General features: G+C 38.8%; 1 protein-coding gene across 1 annotated transcript in view; it reads right to left on the bottom strand.

Moving 5' to 3' along the window:
- The window catches only part of CORIN (corin, serine peptidase), a 249,374-nt gene that overhangs the window by 7,989 nt on the left and 215,293 nt on the right, over positions 1-26,092 (bottom strand). Inside the window, exons 20-21 of the mRNA XM_029234750.1 lie at positions 12,144-12,415; positions 9,902-10,035 (exon numbers count right to left, since the gene is read on the bottom strand). Coding sequence (XP_029090583.1) covers positions 9,902-10,035; positions 12,144-12,415 — 406 coding nt within the window. The remainder of the gene's footprint in view (positions 1-9,901; positions 10,036-12,143; positions 12,416-26,092) is intronic.

The following is a 26,092-nucleotide window of genomic DNA, read 5'->3' as shown; positions in this document are numbered from 1 at the left end:
GCAGAGGCCCCAGGGAGTACTCATTGGCAGGAGCTCTCCTGGAGGTCAACATTTTGGCACTGAAACCTGCCCCCCTCAACAGCCTGCAAGGTCCAGTGTTGGGATGCCTCAGGACAAACAACCAACACAGCCCCACTTACAGGCTGCCTGAAGTCATCCTGAATGCACAGCTGCCTCTAAACACACCTCTTGAAACAGCCCTGCCCACCAGAGGGACAAGAACCAGCTCCATCCACCAGTGTGCAGGCACCAGGCCCTCCCACCAGGAAGCCTGCACAAGCCCCTGGACCAACCTCACCCACCAGGGGGTAGACACCAGAAGTAAGAGGAACTACAAACCTGCAGCATGAGAAATGAAGGCCACAAACACAGAAAGTTAGACAAGATTGCAGAGAAATATGTTCCAGACGAAGGAACAAGATAATAAAACCCCAGAAGAACAAGTAAGTGAAGTGGAGATAGGCAATCTGCCTGAAAAAGTATTCAGAGAAATGATAGTAAAGGTGATCCAAGATCTTGGAAAAATAATGGAGGCACAGCCTGAGAAGATACAAGAAATAATTAACAGAGATTTAAAGAACAAACAGATGAACAATACAAAAATTGAAACGAAAAATACACTAGAAGGAATCAATAGAATAAATGAGGCAGAAGAACAAATAAGTGAGCTGGAAGACAGATTGGTGGAAATCATTGCTGCAGAACAGAAGAAAGAAAAAAAATGAAATAAGGACAGCCTAAGAGACCTCTGAGACAACATTAAATGCACCAACTTTTGCGTCATAGGGGTCCCAGAAGAGAGAGAGAGAGAGGGCCTGAGAAAATATTTGAAGAAATAGCCGAAAACTTTCCTAACATGGGAAGGGAAACATGGACTGAAGTCCAGGAAGCACAGAGAGGCCCACACAGGATAAACCCAAGGAGGAACATGCCAAGACACATAACAAATTTTCAAAAACTAAAGACAAAGAGAAAATATTAAAAGCAACAAGTAACATACAAGGAAATCTTCATATAGTTATCAGCTGATTTTTCAGCAGAAACTGAAGGCCAGAAGGGATTGGCATAATATATTTCAAGTGATGACAGGGAAAAACCAACAAACAAACAACCAAGAACACTCTACCCAGCAAGGCTCCTGTTCAGATTCAATGGAGTAATCAAAACCTCTACAGACAAGCAAAAGCTAAGAGAAAGAGAATTCAGCATCACCAAACCAGCTTTACAACAAAATGCCAACAAACTGCTAAAGGAACTTCTCTAGGCAGAAAAGAAAAGGCCATCATTAGAAACAAGAAAATTATGAATGGGAAAGCTCACCGGTAAAGGCAAGCATACAGTAAAGGTAGGAAATCAGCTCCCTGCAGGTATGATATCAAAACCAGTAATCATGAGAAGAGGAGAATACAAATGTAGGATATTGGAAATGCATATGAAATTAAGAAACCAGCAACCTAAATCAATCTTTTATACATATAGACTGCTATATCAAAATCTCATGGTTGATTCAAAAGGATACATTCAGCATAATGTTAATTGCAGCAATGTTTACAATAGTCAAAACATGGAAGCAACCTACATGTCCATCAACAGATGAATGCATAAAGTAGATGTGGTATATCTATACAATAGAATGTTACTCAGCCATTAAAAAGAATGAAATAATGCCATTGGCAGCAACATGGATGGACCCTGAGATTATCATACTAAGTGAAGTAAGTCAGAGAAAGACAAATACCATATGACATCACTTATATGCGGAATCGTAGAAGAATGATACAAATGAACTTATTTACAAAACAGAAATAGACTCACAAACTAAGAAAAGAAACTTTTGGTTACTAAAGGGGAAATGTTGCAGGGGAGGGATAAATTGGAAGTTTGGGATTAACATACACACTATTTAAAATAGATAACTAATGAGAACCTACTGTATAGCACAAGGAACTCTACTCAATATTCTGTAATGACCTAAATGGGAAAAAAATTTGAAAAAGATTAGATATATGTATGACTGAATCACTTTGCCTCACACTTGAAACTAACAACATTGTAAATCAACTATACTCCAATATAAAATAAAAAAATTTTTTAAAAACCTCATGGTAACCACAAACCAAAAATCTACAGTACATACACACACAAAAAAGAAAAAGCAACCCAAATACAACTCTAAAGATAGTCATCAAATCACAAGAGAAGAGAACAAAAGAGGAGGAAGGGAAGAAAAAATGACCTACAGAAACAAGTCATAAACAATTAAGAAAATGGCAAGAAGAATACACATATCAATAATTACCTTAAATGTAAATGGATTAAATGCTCCAACCAAAAGACACAGACTGGCTGAATGTATACAAAAATAAGACCTGAATATATGCTGTTGACAAGAGACCCACTTCAGATCTAGGGATAGATACAGAATGAAAGTGAGGGGATGGAAAAAGCTATTCCATGCAAATGGAAATCAAAAGAAAGCTGGAGTAGCAATACTCATATCAGGCAAAATAGACTTTAAAGACTGTTACAAGAGACAGAAAAGGACACTACAGAATGATCAAGGGATCAATCCAAGAAGAAGATATAACAATTGTAAATATATATGCACCCAACATAGGAGCACCTCAATACATAAGGCAACTGCTAACAGCTGTAAAAGGAGAAATCAACAGTAACACAATAATAGTGGGGACTTTAACACCTCACTTACATCAATGGACAGATCATCCAGACAGAAAATTCGTAAGGAAACACAGGCCTTAAATGACACATTAGACCAGGTGGACTTAATTGATATTTAGAGAGCATTCCATCTGAAAGCAGTTGAATACACTTTCTTCTCAAGTGCACTTGGAACATTCTCCAGGATAGATCACGTGCTGGGCCACAAAGCAAACCTAGGTAAATTTTAGAAAATTGAAATTATATCAAGCATCTTTTTTGACCACAACACTATGAGATTAGATATTAACTACAAGAAAAAAAAACTGTAAAAAAACACAAACACGTGGAGGCTAAACAATATGTTACTAAACAACCAGTGGACCACCGAAGGAATCAAAGAGGAAATCAAAAAATACCTAGAGACAAATGAAAATGAAAACACAATGATCCAAAACCTTTGGGATGCAGCAAAAGCAGTTCTAAGAGGGAAGTTTATAGCAATACAATATTACCTCAGGAAACAAGAAAAATTTCAAATAAGCAACCTAACCTTACACCTAAAGCAACTAGAGAAAGAGAAAACAAACACAACCCAAAGTTAGTAAAAGGAAAGAAATCATAAAGATTAGAACAGAAATAAATGAAATAGAGATGAAGAAAACAACAGAAAAGATCAATGAAACTAAAAGCTGGTTCTTTGAAAAGATAAAATTGATATTTAGCTAGACTCATCAAGAAAAAAAGGTATGGGGCTTAAATCAATTATAAATGAAAAAGAAGTTACAACAGACACCACAGAAATACAAAGCATCCTAAGAGACTACTACAAGCAACTATGCCAAATTCTTAGAAAGGTACAATCCTCCACGACTGAACCAGGAAGAAATAGAAAATATGAATAGACCAATCACAAGTACTGATATTGAAACTGTGATGAAAAAACTCCCAACAAACAAAAGCCCAGGACCAGATGGCTTCACAGGCAAATTCTATCAAGCGTTTAGAGAAGAGCTAACACCTATCCTTCTGAAACTATTCCAAAAAACTGCAGAGGAAAGAACACTCCCAAATTCATTCTATGAGGCCACCATCACCCTGACACCAAAACCAGACAAAGATACCACAAAAAAAATAAAGGAAATTACAGGCCAATATCACTGAACATAGACCCCAAAATACTCAACCAGAATACTAGCAGACCAAATCCAACAATACATTAAAAGGATCATACACTATGATCAAGTGGGAATTATCCCAGGAATGCAAGGATTTCTCAATATCCACAAATCAATCTGTGTGATACACCACAATAACAAATTGAAGAATAAAAACCATATGATCATCTCAATATGTGCAGAAAAATCTTTTGACAAAATTCAACACCCATTTATGATAAAAAAAAAAAAAAAAAAGCTCCCCAGAAAGTGGGCAGAGAGGGACCATAACTCAACATAATAAAGGCCATATATGACAAGCCCACAGCTAATATCATACTCATCAGTGAGATGCTGAAAGTATGTCATCTAAGATCAGGAACAAGACAAGGATGTCTACTCTTGCCATGTTTATTCAACATAGTTTTGGAAGTCCTAGCAATGGCAATCAGAGAAGAAAAAGAAATAAAAGGAATCCAAATAGGAAAAGAAAAAGTAAAACCATCACTGTTTGCAGATGCCATAATAACTATACATAGAAAATTCTAAAGATGCTACCAGAAAACCACTAGAGCTCATCAATGAATTCAGTAAAGTTTCAGGATACAAAATTAATACACAGAAATCTGTTGAACTTCTATGCATTATCAACAAAAGATCAGAAAGAGAAATTATGGAAAAATCCCATTTCCCCTTGCATCGAAAAGAATAAAATACCTCAGAATAAACTTACCTAAGGAGACCAAAGACCTCTATTCAGAAAATTATAAGATGATGATGAAAGAAATTGAAGATGACACAAACAGATGGAAAGATACACCATGTTCTTGGCCTGGAAGAATCAACACTGTCAAAATGACTAGACTACCCAAGGCAATCTATAGATTCAGTGCAATCCCTATCAAATTACCAATGGCATTTTTCACAGAATTAGAACAAAGAGTCTTAAAATTTGTATGGAAACATAAAAGGCCCCATATAACCAAAGCAATCTTGAGAAAGAAAAACAGACCTGGAGGAATTAGGCTCCCTCACTTCAGAATATACTATAAAACTACAGTAATTAAAACAGTATGGTACTGGCACAACGACAGGCTTATAGATCAATGGAACAGTATAGAAAGCACAGAAATAAACCCACACACCTATGGTCAATTAATATATGACAAAGGAAGCAAGAGTATACAATGGAGAAAAGACAGCCTCTTCAATAAGTGGTGCTGGGAAGACTGGACTGCTACATGTAAAATAATGAAATTAGAATATTCTCTAACACCACACACAAAAACAAACTCAAAATGGATTAAAGATCTAAATGTAAGACCAGATACTATAAAACTCTTAGAGGAAAACATAGGCAGAACACTCTGACATAAATCGCAGCAATATGTTTTTGGATCTACCTCCTAGAGTAATGAATATAAAAACAAAAATAAAAGCTTTTGCACAGCAAAGGAAACCATCAACAAAACAAAAAGACAACCTACAGAATGGGTAAAAATATTTGCAAATGATGCGACCAACAAGGATTAATCTCCAAAATATACAAACAGCTCATGTGGCTCAATATCAAAAAAACAAACGCCCCAATCAAAAAATGGGCAGAAGATCTAAATAGACATTTCTCCAAAGAATACATACAGATGGCCAAAAAGCACATGAAAAGATGCTCATTATTACTAATTATTAGAGAAATACCAATCAAAACTACAATAAGGTATCACTACACACTGGCCAGAATGGCTATCATCAAAAAGTCTATAAACAATAAATGCTGGAGAGGGTGTGGAGGAAAGGGAACCCTCTTACACTGTTGGTGGGAAGATAAATTGGTACAACCACTATGGAGAACAGTATGGAGGTTCCTTGAAAAACTGAAAATAGAGCTACCATATGATCCAGCAATCCCATTTCTGGGCAAATGTCCAGAGAAAACCATAATTTGAAAAGATACATGCACCCCAATGTTCACTGCTGCACTATTTACAATAGCCAAGACATGGAAGCAACCTAAATGCCCATCAGCAGAGGAATGGATAAAGAAGATGTGCTACATATATATAGTGGAATATTACTCATCCATTAAAAAGAATGAAATAATGTCACTTGCAGCAACATGGATGGACCAGGAGATTATCATACTAAGTGAAGTAAGTCAGAGAAAGACAAATATCATATGATATCACCTATATTTGGAATCTAAAAAGATGATACAAATGAACTTATTTACAAAACAGAAATAGACCCATAGACTTAGAAAACAAACTTATGTTTACCAAAGAGGAAAGGTCGGGGTGGGGGTGGATAAATTAGGAGGTTGGGATTAACATATACACACTACTATATATAAAACAGATCATCAACAAGGACCTACTGTATAGCACAGGGAACTTGACTCAATATTCTATAATAACCTATATGGGAAAAGAATCTGAAAAAGAATGGATATATGAATATGTATAACTGAACCACTTTGCTGTATACCTGAAACTAACACAACATGGTAAATCAACTATGCACCAATATAAAATAAAAATTAAAACATAATTATCGATAGGTATGTACTTATTGCCATTTTAAACCTTGTTTTCCAGTTGTTTTTGTAGTTCTTCCTTGTTCATTTCTTCTTTTTGTTTTTCCTTTTGTGGTTTGATTATTTTCTTTTGTAGTATGCTTGAGTTCCTTTCTTTCTGGTTTTTGTGAACCTATTGTGTGTTTTGATTTGTGATTACTATGGATTTCAAGTATGTTGACCCATTATTATATCTTTAAACTGCTAGTCATACAAATTCAAACACATTCTAAAAGATCTACATTTTTATACTCCACTCTCCCACATTCTGTGATTTTTGATGTTCTATTTTACATCTTCACACTTATTCTTTTGCTGTTAATTGTAGTTATAATTGCTTTTACAAAAAAAATTTTTTTTGCTTGCTTTTTAATCTATGTAGTGGCTTATTTAAGTGATCTTCAATCCTTTTACATATTTGCTTCTCCTATTATGATTTTTTGTTTCCAGTAGATTCTTCTTTTCTAGAGAAAGAAGAAGACCCTTCTTCAATATTTAGAGAAGACCCTTCAATATTTCATTTAGGGTAGGTTTAGCGTTGCTCTATTCTTTGTTTTTTCTTGTCTGAGAAATTCTTTATCTCTCATTCTATTCTAAATGATGATCTTGCTGGATAGAGTATCCTGGGTTGAAGGTTTTTCCCTTTCAGGACTTTGAATATATCATGCCCCTTCCTAGAAGTGGTGAACATTGCATTCATAATTTACCAATGCTGTAAACCTAACTAATAAGCATAGATTTTGCAAGAGGCTAAACTGTTCTGTCTGAAAGCCTAATTGATTTTTAAGCAAAATGTACTGGAAACAATTTTATTAAACATATTCCACAATTTTTTCATCTCCTCTTATATAAAAGAAATACTAAGATACTGACTTATTTAGGTTGAGCTACTTATTATGCCAGAGAGTGATTAAAATGGGATATTTACAGGTCAGCATCTCTACACTTCCAGATCAGAAACTTAGCCACATAATTATTTAGCATCTAATTTTTGCAAGATTCTGTGCTACAGTCCACACAAGAGCTACTTTTGTCCCCAAGGCGCCAAAACTCCACTTGGGTAATGAGAAAAACTTTACATGAAAGCAAAATCTAAGGGCTATAAATAAAGGAGACTTCAAAGGAATAAGTGATTACTTCCAGCCGGAGGGGAACACAGGGTCCCCATAAGAGTGGGTTTTGAGCTAGGCTTAATGAGGCAGGTGGACATTTGTTAGTTGGAAAACAAGAGGTGAAGAAGCATCAATTCAAAACAAAAGGGGGATACAGCTAAAGGTACAATTTGTCTGGTTTTTGGTCCTCTTTTCATAATATTGGGCTTTAGGCCAAAGTTTGTTTGGTTTCAATACTGAGTTCCATGATTTCTAGACCTCAACAAAGGACCCATGGCTTCCAGTGTGACCTGTTGATGCAATTAAGGAAGGTAATGAGAGGTTCTGGTGCATAATCTTGCTCCAGACTTGGTAAAAAGTAGCTTTTGTTTGTTTTGTGTTTTGTTTTCTACCTGGGGTTGTGTTAGAGAGCATCTGGTATGCATTTAAGATATCCACAGTGCGGAATTCCCACCACTAAAGAAGTTGGCAGGACCTGTTTACTATTAGACATTACGATATAAACATGCCTATGCCTGTGGCTGTGTTGGACCTTCATTTCTCTTTCAAAGAATCACCTTCTATCCCCTCCCTTTAGCAGTTACCAAGAGATGAAGAGGAACTACTTTTTGGTAGACGTCCAGATCATGTTGGCAACAGGGAGAAATGTATTCACATTAATCATTGCTTCTAGGATAGTGTAGTGACCAAGCACTTGAATTCTGAAGCCAGGCTGCCTACATTCATATCTTCATTCTACCACCTTAATGCTGGGTGATATGGGGTAAATTACTTAACCTCTCTGGTCCCTTGTTTTCTTGATCTGTAAAATAGGAAAAACACAGATACTGCCACAAGAGATGACTGTGAGAATTAAGTGAGTTATTAGAAAGTATTTAGAAGAGATCCTGGAACACAGTAAGCACTAACTGGTAGATGTTAACATTCACATTGTTGATATTCACTGAGGGCATATGCCAGACGTCATATACACATATGTTAAAATATTGGGACATTAACCCAGTTAATCCCAAAGATACTCTGCAAATCAGCCCCATCTCACCTGGGAGAAAATATTCTACAGAGGTTAAATAACTTCTTCAGGTCACATTGTTCTCGCTGCCAGAGATGGGAGCCAACCCAGACCTTTCAGGTTGCAAATCACGTGTCCTAGCCCTGACACCATGCTGCCTCCTAGTCACTTTTTCTTTGGCTTTGATCTATCAAACGTAGGCCTCTTGCACGGAAGGCAGGGGTTCCTCTATCACTGCCCACCTCAGCTGGATGACTTGGGGCCAGAGGACAGAAGGGAAGGTGACTCACTGAAACTTCAAGGGAGCCTGCCTCCCTCTTTCCCATGACAACTGTCTAAATCACCACCAGGCCATTTCTATTCCGAAATGGACAATCAGAAATGTCATTTCATTATGTTGGGTTAGGGGCAATAGTATTGTTGCATCTCTTCTTCAATTCTAAAACTTGGGGGCAATTTGATCTACTCCAAAGCAGTGAAATAACAAAGACGCTTCATAGCACTGTAGTGGGAAAACTGCCTTCTCCACTCCGTCACAAGCTTCTTTAAGTGCTCTCCCTTCCCATCCTCCCCTGGGAGCCAGTCCAGTATAATATGCAATGAGTGTTTATTAAGTAAAAATGCTTCCCTGCGGGGTGGGTGGAGGTGGTGGTGGGATGAATTGGGAGATCGGGATTGACATGTATACACTGATGTGTATAAAATGGATGACTAATAAGAACCTGCTGTATAAAAAAGATAAATAAAACTCAAAAATTCAAAAAAAGCTTTCCTGCATTGCTCAGTCAGCATACTCTATGAACTGTTGTGACCAGAAATCCTGAGTCTAAAGGTTGTGTTCGGTGATAGATATTTGAAGACGTGCTGGCGATCACGTGCAGCCCCAGACAATTCCAGTGTGATCAACTCCTGAGACGGAGGTGGGTCTATCACACACCCTGGAGATTGGAGTGTTGTATGTGCTTCAGTGCCATCACCCCGATGGTTGAATATGCCCTTGGTGTCTGTCCCCTGCTTCCTGAGGCAACCTGGCTGGAGCTCTGGTTACCACTAGCTGCTCTCAGAAACTTGCTTGTCCTGGCCACTAAAATGGTCCAAGGAGATGGACCAGAACAATTGCTTCTCCTCCTGTTGCTGGCCCAGGGTGCTGACCCCATGCAGGAGGTGAGAAAGCAGAAGGCAACCTGAGTGGGGGGCGTGGAGGTTACTCAGGGCGTTGCTTGGGTCCTGAATAAAGGAAAACACCCTGTGAATAATTAAACATTTGGTAATAAATTATTTTCAGAAAATGTTCTCAAAGGGCCACACGTGAATACTAATGGGCTTATATGGACCCACTGAACCTACTGCTGAACTGAATCTCCTTGGTAACCAGAAAGCAACTTACCATGCACGAGTCAACTGTGCCAGACTCATAGCCGGCACAGATCATCCGGGTGGTGATGGTCTTAGTGTCAAAGTAGGACTGACACTGCTCCAGAGAAATGATGCGGACTTCTCCCTCTTGCAGCTTAAAAGGCACTGGATTTTTTTAAAAGGAGAAGAAATAAAATATATGAGGGTAAGATGACTCAAAAATGAGGCTAGCCAAATATGAAATAACATTTTTATATCAAGAAAACCATGCTCTTAAAATGTCATTTCAAAGAGGAAGCTCATTTGAAATCAGAATTTTCCAATTATAAGTGCTGATAGCAATCATTTAATCAAACCCCTTCATTTTGTTAATGAGAAAATTGAGGCACAGACTGGTTAAGTAACCTGGCTCATGCTTTTCGTCTCTTATTATGTGTAGCAACGTAAACAATAGCTACTACAATGAAAAGGAAAATAATCAAGCCAGAGCTCTGCTCCAGGTGGGAGGCTGCCAGCTCTGTGACGGCTCAACATGGGAGCCCTGCTCTGCTACAAGTTCAGACTGCCTGTTCAGACTAACAGAGGAAGGGTTGCCCTATCCTTGGTTTGAACAGTGTGTCTCGTCATGTGCTACAGTAGCCATCATTTGAGGTCGGAACCTTTAATCCTAGAGGATGCATCAGAGAGATGTCAAAGAGAAAAGCCATCCCTTAGTGTCAGCAGAGAGAACATGTGAATTTCATCTTGCTCCAAAGTTCTCACAGAATAACAATGTATTTCTCAAAGCCAGCAGCAAGAATCTCTCATTGTTCAGCCATTCTACAAAACATACACACTGTTCTCCTTTTAGATAGTGGTGGTGAAGCAGTGTACACGTACAGGGTACCTTAATGGAAGAAAGAATACGTTTTCCAATACGTTTGGAAAAATCAATGCAATGCAGACAGTGGAAGTTCCCCAAGTTGTCGAAAGAATGGTAAAAAGAACCATCGCTAAGGTTTACTGGGTACCCACAGTGGGCCAGGCTCCTGCACTCAGCTTTCTCTGGGCCTATTTTCTTTAATCTTTACAATAATCCTGTGAGTTAGACAGTTGCTATTATTTTTTCCATTTTATAGTAAGCTAGAAAGTGGTGTGGTCAGTGTCAATCAGACCTTTTCAATGAACTCATACCCTTGCTCTTCCTACATTATATACGTGGTGTGTGCCACATGTCACACGATTACTCTGAGTTTAATGTGGATATTGGGAACAATACAAGTAGAGGCAATATAGATTCTGGTCTCATATATCACAAAACTAATTATAGCTTTTAAAAACCAAGATTAGCAGGCATGGTGACATCATATGTCTGACATTGCCTTCATATTTCTTACATGTTAGCTTTTCAGAAGTCATTGACTTACTACTGTCTATTTACCTTTTTCTTTTTATTCTCAGTTGATCGTATAGAAAAGAAACTCAACTTAGCTCAAAACTTGACTAAATTTCAAGAAAAACAATCGTCCTTCAAACTGGCAGTTGCTAAGACGGACAACAGGACACAGATATATGTCATCATCCCTGAGAGCTGCAGTACTACACCTGATATAGTTGCCATGGTCAGTGCCTACCATTAAAGAAAATATCTCATCGATTAAATTCTTATTCTAAACTTTTAATAAGTCAAGCAAAATGAGAGAGTCCTTTATGGGTGGCTGAGAGTCAGCAGTACTAATTTTTAAATTTCTATATGTTTTATTAATCATCTAAGAACCCAAACTATTTAAACTAATTTGAATAGGCAAATAGCTAACCAGTTTTCCTTCTAGAAAGACTTACAGGTTGTGTTACCGATGTTGATAGGACTAAATCATAACAAAGAGTTGGAAATGGGACCGTCCAGCTTGACTGCAGAAGCAGAACTACCTAACTGCTAGACAGAGGCTCCGAGCGACTTTGCCTGAAGTGAGTGCAAATCACCAATAGAAACAATGCAAGGGAGGATGACTGATCGGTCTCGTCTTGCGTGCCAGCTCTAAAACATCAGGAGCGGCTCCCTAGAGAAAGACTGAGATGTGGAGAAGGATTTCTATGGTTGTATCTGGGCTTGGCAGGTTTAAGTGCATTGACATCTATGATTTGCATGGAAGGGAGAGTGACACATAATGCTAAGTATTTGTGGCTCTACTTTTATAAGTGAAAATGGGAAATGATTGCCAAAGGCCAGGAAGTACCCCATTGTTTTCCATTTACAAGCTGAAAGGCAAGTGCTCCTGAGGATCCTGACTTACTTTTGTTGCCCATGTGTCCCCAGCCTGTGATATAGCAGTAAGTATCAGGTTCTAATGACTGCTCCGGGCTGGGTAAGCAGACGGGCCGGACGTAGCTCGTTTCACTGATGTCCTCGTTTAGCTCCACTATGCTGATGTCATAGTCTACCACTGCTCGACTGTAGCGAGGATGCAGGATGATGGTTTTCACGAGGCGCATCTGCATGAACGTTGATGGGTGGTCTAGATTATTGACGCCAAACACCACTTTCCAAACGGCAGCATTCTCTCTCCTAAAATAATAATTCAAGAGCTACTGGCATCTTAAACTCAGATTTATCTTTTAAAATTTACATTTTATTTTTAAAATATTTACTTATGTAAATAATGGCTCTTTCCATGCCCATCTCCCACGTATTCATATAAGAAGCATTTATATAACCCCTGAGCAATTTGCAAATATTGCACTGTTGTGGAAAGCAAAGCCCATGCTTCCTGAATGGGGCTATTCTGGAAAATAACACTTGTTCGCTTTGAAAGGCAGGCAGCGTAGTTAATACTTTCTTCATTGAGTGGGAAAGATGACGAAAAGATGTGAAGAGAAAAGAGACAAGAGAAAAAAATGAAAGAGAATGAAAAGCTGAGGCTAAGAGATCCCTCCAAGAAGGAGCCAGGGCTTCAGAAATGTCAAGTTTTCAGGGAAGGCTTCTGAAAATTTCAAGCTAGGGGCTTAAAAAGGCCACCCACAACTTCTAATGGGCAGTCTTAGACTTCATTGTTTTTGAAAACTTGTCAGCAATAGTCTAGTCAATTCTACCGTAAAACACTTTTCCACTCGACTTCCAGCACTCTCCAAGTTCCAGAATTTCCTCCCATCTCTGTCTTCTCTGCTGGATGCTCCTCCTCTGCTCTCAGTGTCTATACTGAAGTGCCCCAGGCCGCTGCCTTCAGTCTTCTCATTCTACACTCACCCCCTAGAAGATTTCACCTAGTCCAATGGCTTTAAAAGCCACCCATAGCCTTGTACCTCCCAAACATATATCTCCAGCTCCATCCTCTCCCTTGAGCTGCAGACTTGTACACCCAATTATCCACTCACATATTTGCTTGGATGTTTGATACTGGCTAAGATTTATGAGTGCTAACTGTGTATGTGGCAATGTTGTCAGCATTCAGAATTCACTGTACAGTTATTTAATATTTATAGCCACCAGTTATGCAGTTGAATCATCTCTCTTATACGCAACAATGATTGCATTAGCAAGTCTTCACTACTCTGCTTTCAAATATATCCTGAATCTTGTTGTTTCTCCCTCTGCCACCACTACAATCCTAATCTCCCAAACATGATGAGCTACTCTCATCTCCCAAATGATGGCCCTTCTTCTACTCTTCGCCCCTGTAACCCATTCTCCTCACTGTCACAGAGTGATCTTTTTAAAAATAAAATTAGATCAAATTCATTTTCTGCTCATAATTCTCCAAGGACTTTGGAATCACACTCAAGACAAACTGTAGACTCCTATCCATGGCCTTCGAGGCCCCACATGACCTGCTCCATTCGAACCCCAGGGACTTTCTATTTTTGGACATGCCAAGGACATCCACAACTCAGGACTCTTCCCTTTCTATTCTCTCAGCTCTCACGTGGCTCCCACACTGATTCCTTCTCTTTACCCAGGTCCCAGCTCAAACATCACCACCTCAAAGCTGTCCTCCATGACTGCCCAGTCTAGCCTTTACCCCATCACTCTCTACTCTCAACCCAGCTTTAATTTTTGTCTCACAGCACTCATTGATACCAATGATGATATACTTCTTTGTCTGTTCTGTGTCTGGTCCCCAGACTGTAAGTTCTGTGAAGGCAGGGACTTGGCTGGTATTCCCAAGACCTAGTACCTAGCATACATTGGGTTCTTAACATGTACTTGTTTAATGATAGTTCAACAGATGACGTTTCAAAACATGTGTTAGGGCTTCCCTGGTGGCGCGGTGGTTGAGAATCTGCCTGCTAATGCAGGGGACACGGGTTCAAGCCCTGGTCTGGGAAGATCCCACATGCCGTGGAGCAACTAGGCCCGTGAGCCACAACTACTGAGCCTGCGCATCTGGAGCCTGTGCTCCGCAACAAGAGAGGCCACGACAGTGAGAGGCCCGCGCACCGCGATGAAGAGTGGTCCCCGCTTGCCACAACTAGAGAAAGACCTTGCACAGAAACGAAGACCCAACACAGCCAAAAATAAAAATAAATAAATTAAAACAAGGCTCAACATTTAAAAAAAAAAAAATTTATTAGTGGCCAACTTCAACCACCTAAGCAAGGTCTATTCATCATAATGGCCTCCACCTCCTCCTCCATTCTCAGTTTCTCTTCCTCCATAGTGGGCCAGGACCAAAGGTGTGGGCATTTAGTTGACCAGTGTTGGAATGTGGAGCTTTTATTGTAGATATTCCCTTATACTGTGGTGACATGTCAGCCATGCCATCACTGCCCTCATTTGCAAGCTTCCCAACTAACATAAGCTGATTTGACCAGCTAGACCAGTTGTTTTTCAACCCAGGCTGAATACTGAATCATCTGAGAAGCTTTCAAATAATGATTTTCTGGGCATCATCCCATATCAACTGAAAGTTGGGCTGGGGTCTGGGAATTAGTATTTTTAAGAGCTCCCTAGGGAGTCCCTGACAAAAACCCACCCACCCTCTTTTTTTCCTTGGCACGTCGTTCTTCACCATTTTCTCATGCATAGAAAAAATTCAAAACGCTGAGATTTTAGGAGGGTTAGGAAGAAGTATGCAAGGCCAACATTCAACATGTTTTTGGCATTGTTGGGTTCTTCGACTAGATTCTACTAAAAGAGTCCTCTATATAGTCCACACATTCCATCCTTTTTCCATTGTAAAAAAAAATAATTTTAGGTCTATCAAAATTGATGTCATATGGAAGCAACCTAAGTGTCCATCAGCAGATGAATGGATAAAGAAGATGTGGTGTATATATATATATGATGGAATACTACTCAGCCATAAAAATGAATGAGATGTTGTCACTCGCAACCACACGGATGGACTTGGAGGATATTATGCCAAGTGAAATAAGTCAGACAGAGAAAGACAAATACTATATCATATCATTTATGTGTGGAATATAAAAAATAAACTAGTGAATATAACAGAAAAGAAACAGACTCACAGATACAGAAAACAAACTAGTGGTTACCAGAGGGGAGAGGGAAGGGGGGGAGGGCCAAGATAGGAGGGGGGTTAAGAGACACAAACTGTATAAAATAAATAAGCTACAAGGATATATTGTACAACACGGGGATACAGTCGATTTTTTTTACTGAAGTATAGTTGATTTACAATGATTCACGTGTACAGCAAAGTGATTCATATATATATTATATATATATTCTTGTTCATATTTCTTTTCCATTATAGGTTATTACAAGATAGTGAATATAATACCCTGTACTATACAGTAGGTTCTTGTTGTATAGTCAATATTTTATAACTATAAATGGAGTATAACCCATAAAAATTGTGAATCACTATGTTGTACACTTGAAACTTATGTAATATTGTACATCAAATATACCTCAATAAAAAAAATTGATGTCACTATTTGAAAAAATATATATATATAACATCTATGTATAGAGAAATATATCTATATAGAAATATATCTATAGATATAGATACAGATATAGATATAGAACTGGGGATTTCAATAATAATCAAGAAAGACATGATTCCTGCCTATACAAACTTTAGAATTGAGTGAAGATGGACACTTAAAGAAACAATTATAATAAAATTCAGGAAGTGCTGTCTCATGAACATTACAGGATAAGGTTACAGAAGACTATTTTTCATTAAATAAAGCCATCACTCAAAGAACATGCCTTTCTTTCTCTTTCTTTCTTCCTTCCTTTCTGTCTTTCTTCCCTCCCTTCCTTCCTTCCTTCTTTCCCTCCCTCCCTTCTTCCCCTCCCTCCCTTCCTCCCTTTTTTCCTTCCCTCCCTCCCTTCCTTCCTCCCTTCCTTCCTCCATTCCTTCCTCCCTCCCTCCCTTCCTTCCTTCCTTCCTCCCTCCCTTCCTTCCTTCTTTCCCTCCATCCTTTCCTCCCTCCCTCCCTTCCTTCCTTCCTTCTTTCCCTCCCTCCTTCCCTCTCCCTGTTCCATTTTTCAGTCTAGAGGAGTAAGTGCATAACCATCTGAGAAATTCAATACTCACTTGAGATTCTATTGTTTAAGATATTTGAAATCAAACAATTATTGATTTCAAATGTGTCTACCTATTTAATAGCTTCTTGCCTCCAATCAGAGCTACTAAATTTTGGTTTCAAAAAAAATACTCATCTATCTGCTTAAATCACAAGCAGTATGACGAACAGTATGCAGTTGAACACTGCAAATTATTGGTAACAAAATGAAATAGTGTAAACTTTTCGGACTTAATTACTATATTGGGATTAATCTAATTCTAACAGTAAAACCTAAGTATCAATAAAACTGCTAAATGTTATTAACTTGTATTCAGTAGACTGTTGTGACACAAGCTACTGTCCTTATGGCATTAATATCCACGAAAAGCAAAAAAAAAAAAAAAAAATACAGGAAATTCACATACTTTTTTATATTCAGTAAGGAAACTGTTCTATTTTCTTTTTTGTTATGAGTATAAGGGGGAAAATAAAGTCTCATTAAATGTTTTTTCCCAAGTCTGGCAAAACCCAGGAAAAACAATAACCTGTTGTTCAAAAGGGGTACATGAAGTGAGGGAGATGTGTATAAATGGTATATTGGTATATTAAGCATGTTCTAGAAAGAATAGGTCACCCCCCTCTGGGTGGAAGCAAAAAGAGGAAAGAACACTTAGGGCTACATGAAGGCCACATGCATCTAGTTTCAGTAAAAAGTACCCAGTAGAAGAACACATAGGAACAAGCTATGTTCATTTTAGTGAAGAGTAAATTGGACTACAAAGATAAAAAGCCACGTATAGCTGCCGAAAATCTTCAGCATCAAGGGGATTTTTTTTCTCCGTGCTGTCAGACTTCAAAGCAACAGCAAGGAGAACTGGTGCATCCTTAAAGAAGATTGTGCCAAGATCCTCATGCTCTGAGAGTGAGGAAGCAGGCAAGGTGAAGCCAGGTGAAAATCCACCAGTAACAATAAAAGTGGCTGAGGAAGATGTTAAGAGACCTTTTTCTCCTTTCATTCTTGCTCTACATAGTATTTCATTACCAGAAATTCTTATTTAATTTGCTTCATGTTTATGCTCCTGTTTTAATGATGAATATACATTATAGATAATGTTGAGATAATATGATTTCAACTTCTAATTCTTCAATTATCACTCTAGAGAGAAAACACAGCTACTTATACACCTCAGATGCATTATGACATCCAGGGAAGTTTATACAGAATTGAAGGCACAATGTCTCTGGACACAATAACCAGTTTCAGTTTGTAATTTGCCACACTCAGCTCTAGTTTAGACATAAATTTGCCACATTTTCACTTAATTCAGCTGGCCAGGTTTAGAGATTTTCTTCTATCTTTATCTTTTCTTAAGAGCACAAAAATTTCCCTTTTTTCACTCTTTCTGATTTTACTTTGAATAACTTATATTTACTATTGATCTTTTGTTCAGAAAATAAAATTAATATTTATAATTAACCCCTGTGATAGAAATCACTATTTTTTAAGACTTACTCCAGAAATGGCACAGCCATGTGGTGACTTGGAAGTAATTTGAAATTTACCATATCTGCACTAAGTAAGGAAATATCACACAAAAGCATCATTTCTGTTCTACAAATCTTAGGAACCCCTTACTTTTAATATTGCATCTGCCCTTGGTATGTTTAAAGAATTCTCTCTAATACATGCAGTGACTAGATTCTAGAATGGGATGACCACAACATAAATGCATAAAGGGGACAAGTATAAGTCAGTAAGTAGTGGGTGTCAGACCAAAAGACTTGCCCATCTCGAGGGCCATCTGCCTCTCAGCTCCTGCTGATGGCTGTCATATTGGAATATCCAGTGTGAACTGACCTTCTGATTGTTTCAGGGAAGCCAAAGTTCTGGATTTTATGTAACGTATACACAGTTTGAACTGCTGGCTAAAGTTTTTAAATGTATCTAACGAGCAAAAGAGATCAGAGCTGGATTCTTCTTTTAGTATAAAATCTCTATAGTTTCCAAGTATTTCTACATATCAATTCAATCATCTTCTCACCAATTATAAGGTATAAATAGGAATGCTTATTCCATTTTAGAGAAGATGACTCAGAGCAGATGAGTGACTCGTCTAAAATCACAGAGATACTAAGTGATGGTAGCATGCCAGAAAGCTAGTCCTTTAAACCCCTACACCACAACCTTTATACTAAACTTCTCTGAAACAAAGAGAAGGGTCCACAGGTATCAACACAAGAATCAGGTACTGGCCACAGAGGGCAAAGCATGCAGGATGAGTGGAGACTGACAGGTGAGTGATAGGATGGCAGACAGAAGGAAGATACCTTCTCTTTCCTGAATGTATCCCCCAGATATGATGGGGAACTAGCCGCCAGTAATGAAATTACAGAAAGTGAGCAATTCTATTATCCCAGGGTCCAAAAAAGCTACAGAACGGATAGTCAGATACACATCCTAGAGCTCAGAGAATCAGATTTAAGCATGTTTTGGAAAAAAGATAGGACAATGTGTCCAGACACTCTTAAAACAAGTACAGCTAAACAGAGATGGGAGAGTTTGAGTTCCAAATTCTGATTTACCATCACAAATGACTGCAGTAAGAAAATGAAGAATAATCCAAAAAGTAAATGTTACAACATAAGAATCTCAGAGCTTTCAAACTGTAAAGCTTATCACAGAATAGTGGCAAGAAACTGTAGCAATTGTCAAAAAGTCTTAGTCATAGAACCCTCCTACACTGTTGGTGGGAATGTAAATTGGTACAGCCACTATGGAGAGCAATATGGAGGTTCCTTAAGAAACTAAAAATAGAGCTACCATATGATCCTGTAGTCTCACTCCTGGACATATATCCAGAGAAAACCATAATTTGAAAAGATACATGCACCCCAATGTTCATTGCAGCACTATTTACAATAGCCAAGACATGGAAGCAACCTAAATGTCCATTGACAGATGAATGGATAAAGAAGATGTGGTATACATATATATATATATATATATATATATATATATATATATGCACATACATACATACACACACACAATGGAATATTACTCAGCCATAAAAAAGAATGAAATAATGCCATTTGCAGCAACATGGATGGGCCAAGAGATTATCATACTAAGTGAAGTCAGACAGAGAAAGACAAATATATGACATCACTTATATACGGAATCTTTAAAAAATGATACAAATGAACTTATATACAAAACAGAAATAGACTCACAGACAGAAAACAAACTTATGGTTACAAAAGGGGAAAGGGGGGAAGGAATAAATTAGGGGTTTGGGATTAACATATACACACTACTATATATAAAAAGATAACCAACAAGGACCTACTGTATAGCACAGGGAACTAAACTCATTATTTTGTAATAACCTATAATGGAAAAGAATCTGAAAATCTATATCTATATATATAACTGAATCATTTTGCTGTATACCTGAAACTAACACAACCCTGTAAATCAACTGTACTTCAATAAATTTTTTTTTTCTGTGGCCATGCTGTGTGGCTTGCAGGATCTTAGTTCCCTGACCAGGGATCGAACCCAGACCCCCGGTAACAACTGGACCACCAGGGAAATCCCTATCCTTCAATCAATCGATCAGTCAATAGAAAAAAAGCAGGAAAAATAAAAATGGCTTCTCAGCAAAATTATGTGTGGGAAGAACAAGACGAGGATTTCTACCTGGGGCAAATAATATAGTAGTCAACTAAGACAAAGCTGAACTATTTGAACTTTCCTTTACTTCTAATATCTCCATTCAAGGAGAATGGTCTCCAGGCAACATCCAAAAGACTCATCCTCCATGTGATAAAACTTATAAGTGCTTAATACATTGAAATGTTGAGTTGATGTCTGGTCTAAGATATGGGAGGGGTCAGTAAAAGATCACAGACCTTCTGCAGAGGAGTTAGCATTTCTAGTTCCACAGAAATTATAGTCCTAACTAGTAAAAGAACTACAGATATCATCACTAACACCGAGAAGGGGCTGGTTAGTCAGTTAACAAATATTTGATTGGTTGCTATATTCCTTGCTGAAAGAATTGAAAATACAGAGGCGAGGAAGACAGACAGAGTTCATACCCTCACAGAGCTTTCATCCTACTGGGCTAGCCAAATATATATATAAACAAATAAGATTATCTCTGGTAATTAGGAGGGAAAAAAATAGGATAATGTGATAGAGAGATGACTGATGGGGGGGTCATTTTAGCTAGGATGGTTAGGGCAGGCCTTTGACAAAGTGACACTTAAATTGAGACTTGAATGAGGGGAAGGAGGCAATTTTGTGACTCCATAGGAGGGTTCCAAACTGCAGAAGCAGCAAGTAGAAAGGTCCTAAGGCAGGAATGAGATTGGGGGATTTCAGGGACAGAAAGGCTACATGTTTGGAGCCCAATGAGTGATGAGAGAATAGGGGGAGATGCAAAGAGGTAGGACTAGATATTTAAAGGCTATGATGAGAAATCTTATTCTTGTTACAATGAGAAGCTGTTGTACAGTTTTAAAACAGGTGGTGACATGGTATGATTTACATTTTAGAAAGATCACTGTCTCACTGTGTGTAGAATAGACAATAAGTGAACAAGAGAGTAGTCTAAAAAAAAAAAACAGAAACTGTTTTAAAAGTTATGGATTGATTGTGTCCCCCTGTAAAATTCATATATTGAAATCCTAATCCCCAATATATCAGAACAAGATCTTATTTGGAGATAAGGTCTTTACAGAGGTAATCAACTTAAACTGAGGCCAGTATGGTGAGCCCTAATCCAATATGACTGGGTATCCTCATGAAAAGGGGAAACTTGGAGACAGCCATGCACACAAAGGGTGAAGATGAAGACAAAGATCAGAATTAGGCTTCTATAGGCCAAGAATGCTCAAGATTGCCAGCAAAACACCAGAATCCAAGCGAGAGGCATTCTCTCTCACAGCCCTCACAAGGAACCAACCATCCCAATACCTTGACCTTAGACTTCTAGCCTCCAGAACTGTAAGACAATAAACTTCTTGGCTTGTTGAAGCCACCCAATTTGTGGTACCTTGTTATGGCTGCCCTAGGAAGCTAATACAATAATCCAGACCTGATATGATGGTGGTCTGGATTAGGATTATAGCATAAAGATGATGACAGGCAGTTGGGTTCAAGCTATATATATATATATATATATATTTTTTTTTTTTGCCGTATGCAGGCCTCTCACTGTTGTGGCCTCTCCCGTTGCGGGGCACAGGCTCCAGACGCGCAGGCTCAGCGGCCCAGCCGCTCCACGGCATGTGGGATCTTCCCGGACCGGGGCACGAACCCGTGTCCCCTGCATCGGCAGGCGGACTCTCAACCACTGCGCCACCAGGGAAGCCCCAGCTATATTTTGAAAGAAGATCCTACAGAACTTACTGCTAGAGTAAAAGTGGGAGGAGTTAAGGATGACTCCCAGGTTTGGTGCATTAGCAAACCAATGGATAATGATGCCTCTGAGATGGGGAAAGTTTGTGAAGCATACAATTATTTGCTCAGTGGGAGAGAAGAGGAATCAAGTTTTGTTCTGGCCATGTAAAGTAGAATGTTTATTACACATTCAAATGGACACTTCATCTAAGCATTTAAATATGTTTGAGGTTGGTGGGTTGGGAGAAAATCTGGGCTGTGCTAGAGATATAAATTTGGAAGTTATGAATAAATATTTGATATTCATATTTGATATTCATATCAATATTTGATATTCATATTTGTTCAAATATAGACAAGCACTTGAAACCATGTGATTAGATGATTGTAGACAGATAAGAAAGCCAAGAATTAGGTCCTTATCTGATCATGGGCTGCTATAACAAACTATCATAGACTGAGTGGCTTAAACAAGAGTTATTTCTCATAGTTGTTGAGGCTCAAAGTCAAAGATTAGGGCACTAGCATGGTCAGGGTCTGGTGAAGATCCCCTTCCTCGTTTACAGATGGTGGTCTTATTGTTGTATTGTTACATGGCAGAGGGAGAGAGGGTAAGCTTTCTTTCTCTTCTTATACGGACACTCATCCCAACATGGGTTTCACCCTCATGACCTAATCACCTCTCAAGGGCCCCACCTCCTAATAGCACCTTATTAGGGGTTAGATTTTCAACATGTGGAAATTAGGGGGACACAACTGTGCAGTCCACAACACACCTGGAGAACTAAAACATTTAGTGGCCTAAAAGAGGAGAAGCTGCAAAAAAAGAAAGAGAAGGGAAGGTCAGTGACATAAGAATTTTTTTTGTTATTTTAAAAGAAAAGTGAAGGAAGTATTTTAAGAAGGATGTAGTAATCAGATACTAGGGAGGGTTCCAGTGAGTTAGAAACTGAAAATCCACCATTGGATTTGGCAAGATGGAAGTCACTAAAGACTTTGGTAAGTGTCATTTCTGTAGTGGCCTTGATGACAACCCAACTGGAGTGACCTGAGGGGAATACAGGAAGTGTAAAAGTGGAGACAGTGACTGTAGGAAACTCTTTTAGGAGTTTTACTGTGAGTACTAGCCAAAATGGGCCAAGAATTGAAGAGGGATGTGAAGTCAAGAGAAGGGGGTTTAAGTTGGTGACACTAAGGCATGTTTGCTGAAGGGAATGATCCAGCAAAAAGAGAGAAATTGATGAAAAATAGAAATGATGATTTTAAAATAAAGTCTTTGACAGAATAAAGACACAGACCTACTAGAGAATGGACTTGAGGATATGGGGAGGGAGAAGAGTAAGCTGTGACAAAGTGACAGAGTGGCATGGACATATATACACTACCAAACGTAAAATAGATAGCTAGTGGGAAGCAGCCGCATAGCACAGGGAGATCAGCTTGGTGCTCTGTGACCACCTAGAGGGGTGGGATAGGGAGGGTGAGAGGGAGGGAGATGCAAGAGGGAAGAGATATGGGAACATATGTATATGTATAACTGATTCACTTTGTTATAAAGCAGAAACTAACACACCATTGTAAAGCAATTATACTCCAATAAAGATGTTAAAAAAAATAAATGCATCTAAAATAAAGTCTTTGAAAGATGAATGGAAATGTGATTGTCCTTAAAAGGGAGCAAGGACACATCCTCCACCATAACTCAAGGGAAAGGAGGGAACGTGGCCACAGATACAGGTAACTTGTTGGAATTAGGGGTGAGACAAGGTAAAACATATAATGATGTCTATTTTCTTCATAAAGAATGAGGTGAGACCAGAGAAGGGTGAAGGAGATTTGGGGAGACAGGAGAAGATGTCAAATTGTTGAGGATGGAAAAGTGGCTTTACTGTGAACATATACTGGATGGGTGCCATACTGTTAGATGCTCATTTGAGATTCATGATCATACATTTGACATGAGCTCAGTTAGCAGTCTGGGGTGTGATATTCGCCAGCAATGACCAGCCATTCAGGCGTAGGTGCAGAGTACGTGGATAGTTGCAGGACAAGAAGAAACAAGTAAGTAACTACAAAGATTAGAAGGGGAAGAACTCCCAGTTTCTTTGAGCCCCCAGAACTATGGGAATTGGCCTAACATTTAGGCCAACTGCTGGCTACATCCTAGACCCAGACATTTTTCCACTGGAGCAGTGAGGATGCAGAGAATGCCTCCTTAGGGGGCAGGGCAGTGGGAGCATGGAGTCAGGTCAGGGTCACCACAATTGCTCACTCACCGGTGATGCTGGAAAAAAGCACCCCAGGGGAGGTATGGATTCAAAATGGAGAATTCCTATTTTAGTGGACATTAGTACTTGACGGGAATGGATCAAATCTCTCAAGTCGACAGAACGGAAAGAAAACATTGCAAATGAATGGCATGGTTTATATGCACCTAGAAGATAAAGAAGTAACCATGAGAACACAACATGGGCTCAGTAATAAAACGTCAGACCAAACCTCTCACTTCTTTTCCTGACTGTATTAAAAGACTGTTAGATCAGTACAGGTGGTAAGTCAATGGTTTTTTTCCGTGGAGAATGAGAAAGGGAGCTGTCCAGAAATAGGTGAAAAAGTTATTGAGTAATATTAAGGGTCCAATGGATGCTGAAAGTCAGGCATGATACTAATTTGCATCCTTGGGTAATGTTCTCCTCGGTTCGGAAGAGCACGAATATAGGATTGGAAACGTGCTCTTCATATTGACTCTTAGTTGGAGGTCTGCGTGGTGTGTATGGCAGAAAGATCTAGGGGCGAAGAAGTTGAAGGTCCTGGTGAGAGGACTGAAGTGATGATCCCAGTGCACTAGGTTACCTGGGGAAAGAAACCAGATGAGGAGGAGACAGATGGGCTGAGACAATAGGAGGAGATGCGCAGACAAGCAAACACAAGTCTTGCTGGAGTGAAGAGCTGGTGTGGTAGAAATCAAGACATGGGTGACCTGGCAGGGTTAAGGGTTGTGATCATATAGTAAAAGGATAGTTTTTCATGCAAATTTCCTGGAGAGGAATCAGACACCTCTGATAATCACTAGTTGTGTGCCAACCTAGGAAGTTCATCCTTAAGTCTCTTGGAGGTGAAAGAAGGCAGGGGGATTGCTTGTTAAATTACCCCTGAAACTCAAGGTCTTTCTTCCTTAGAGCTGTGGAAGTTGAATTGTTACCATGGCATCTGGGACTTCATCTGATCAACTTAGTACCTCACGTCTTTAATTTTCCTTTGGGATTTTTAAATACCTCTCCATGCAGGAGCAAGACATGTCCTTTTCTCCCCACAAATATAATTAAAAGAGACAGGCTTGAAAAGAACTACAGATGGGTCACACCGGCCCTTGCCAAAGCATGGACTCAGGATATGAAGTAAATCCCATTAATTGCAGCAACTGACGGATCCTACGGAGAGTAAGGCTTACATTAGAGGTTCTCAAACGTGTTCAGGGCCGCTGGAAAGACTGTAAAATAGAACCAAAGTTATTAGCACACATTCAAGCAAAGACGTGTTTGAAGTTGGGCAATTTCTAACTTCTTATGGATAGGCCAGGTCCCACTTGACAGTTCTGTGAAGTCTAATGTTCCATGAAATTTTACCAGGGCCTTTGATAGAATATCCATTTCCTTAATTATAAACACATTTCTTCTCTATTGCAAGGTTTCTCCTTAACTTCACAGATCTGTCAGTGAAAGACAAAACTTGGATACCACACATGGAAATGACAAAAGTGGTGCATGAACTGGATGAATTAGCATATAAAGGGTGTTATTCCCTTAAAGAGCTGTTGGATTCATTTAGGTAATCGTCTTTTGATAAATGTACTCTTGCTAGTACAATCTTCTGCTTATCATGGAGTTATAAATCAGAACTGGAAAAGACATCTGGAAACATCTGGCCCCTTCCAAAGCAATAACACTGCAATGTATTTCCTGACATACTACACAGACTCTTCCAATCATTTGGGGTCATTCTTACACATTAAAAGTTCTCAAGAGGAGGTTCTGGTTTGATTTTTTACATTATATTTCCCCCAAAAGAGCAATCAAATAGCTAGATATACATATTTCCATTTTATAATCACTTCTCCTATTCTAATTACTTGTTTAAATGTCTGTCTCCTCACTAGGTTAGCATTCCAAGAAAGGAAACATATATTCATTTCTTTAACTCCCATATGGAGATGAATATACATTCTGGGACTCTATTCTGTAGAAACAAGAGTACCAATAGGTGAATAGCTTTGCATAAGAAGATGTATTGCAGTGTTGTTAAAGTGATAGCAAACTGGAACTAACGTGAATGTCCATCAACTGGGGAATAATA

The sequence above is a fragment of the Monodon monoceros genome, unplaced genomic scaffold, assembly GCF_005190385.1.
Source record: "Monodon monoceros isolate NGI ecotype Baffin Bay Population unplaced genomic scaffold, NGI_Narwhal_1 Super_Scaffold_20, whole genome shotgun sequence".
Classification (NCBI taxonomy): Eukaryota; Metazoa; Chordata; class Mammalia; order Artiodactyla; family Monodontidae; genus Monodon; species Monodon monoceros.
The sequence above is the reverse complement of the archived record's forward strand: the minus strand, read 5'-3'. Positions and strand labels throughout refer to the sequence as shown.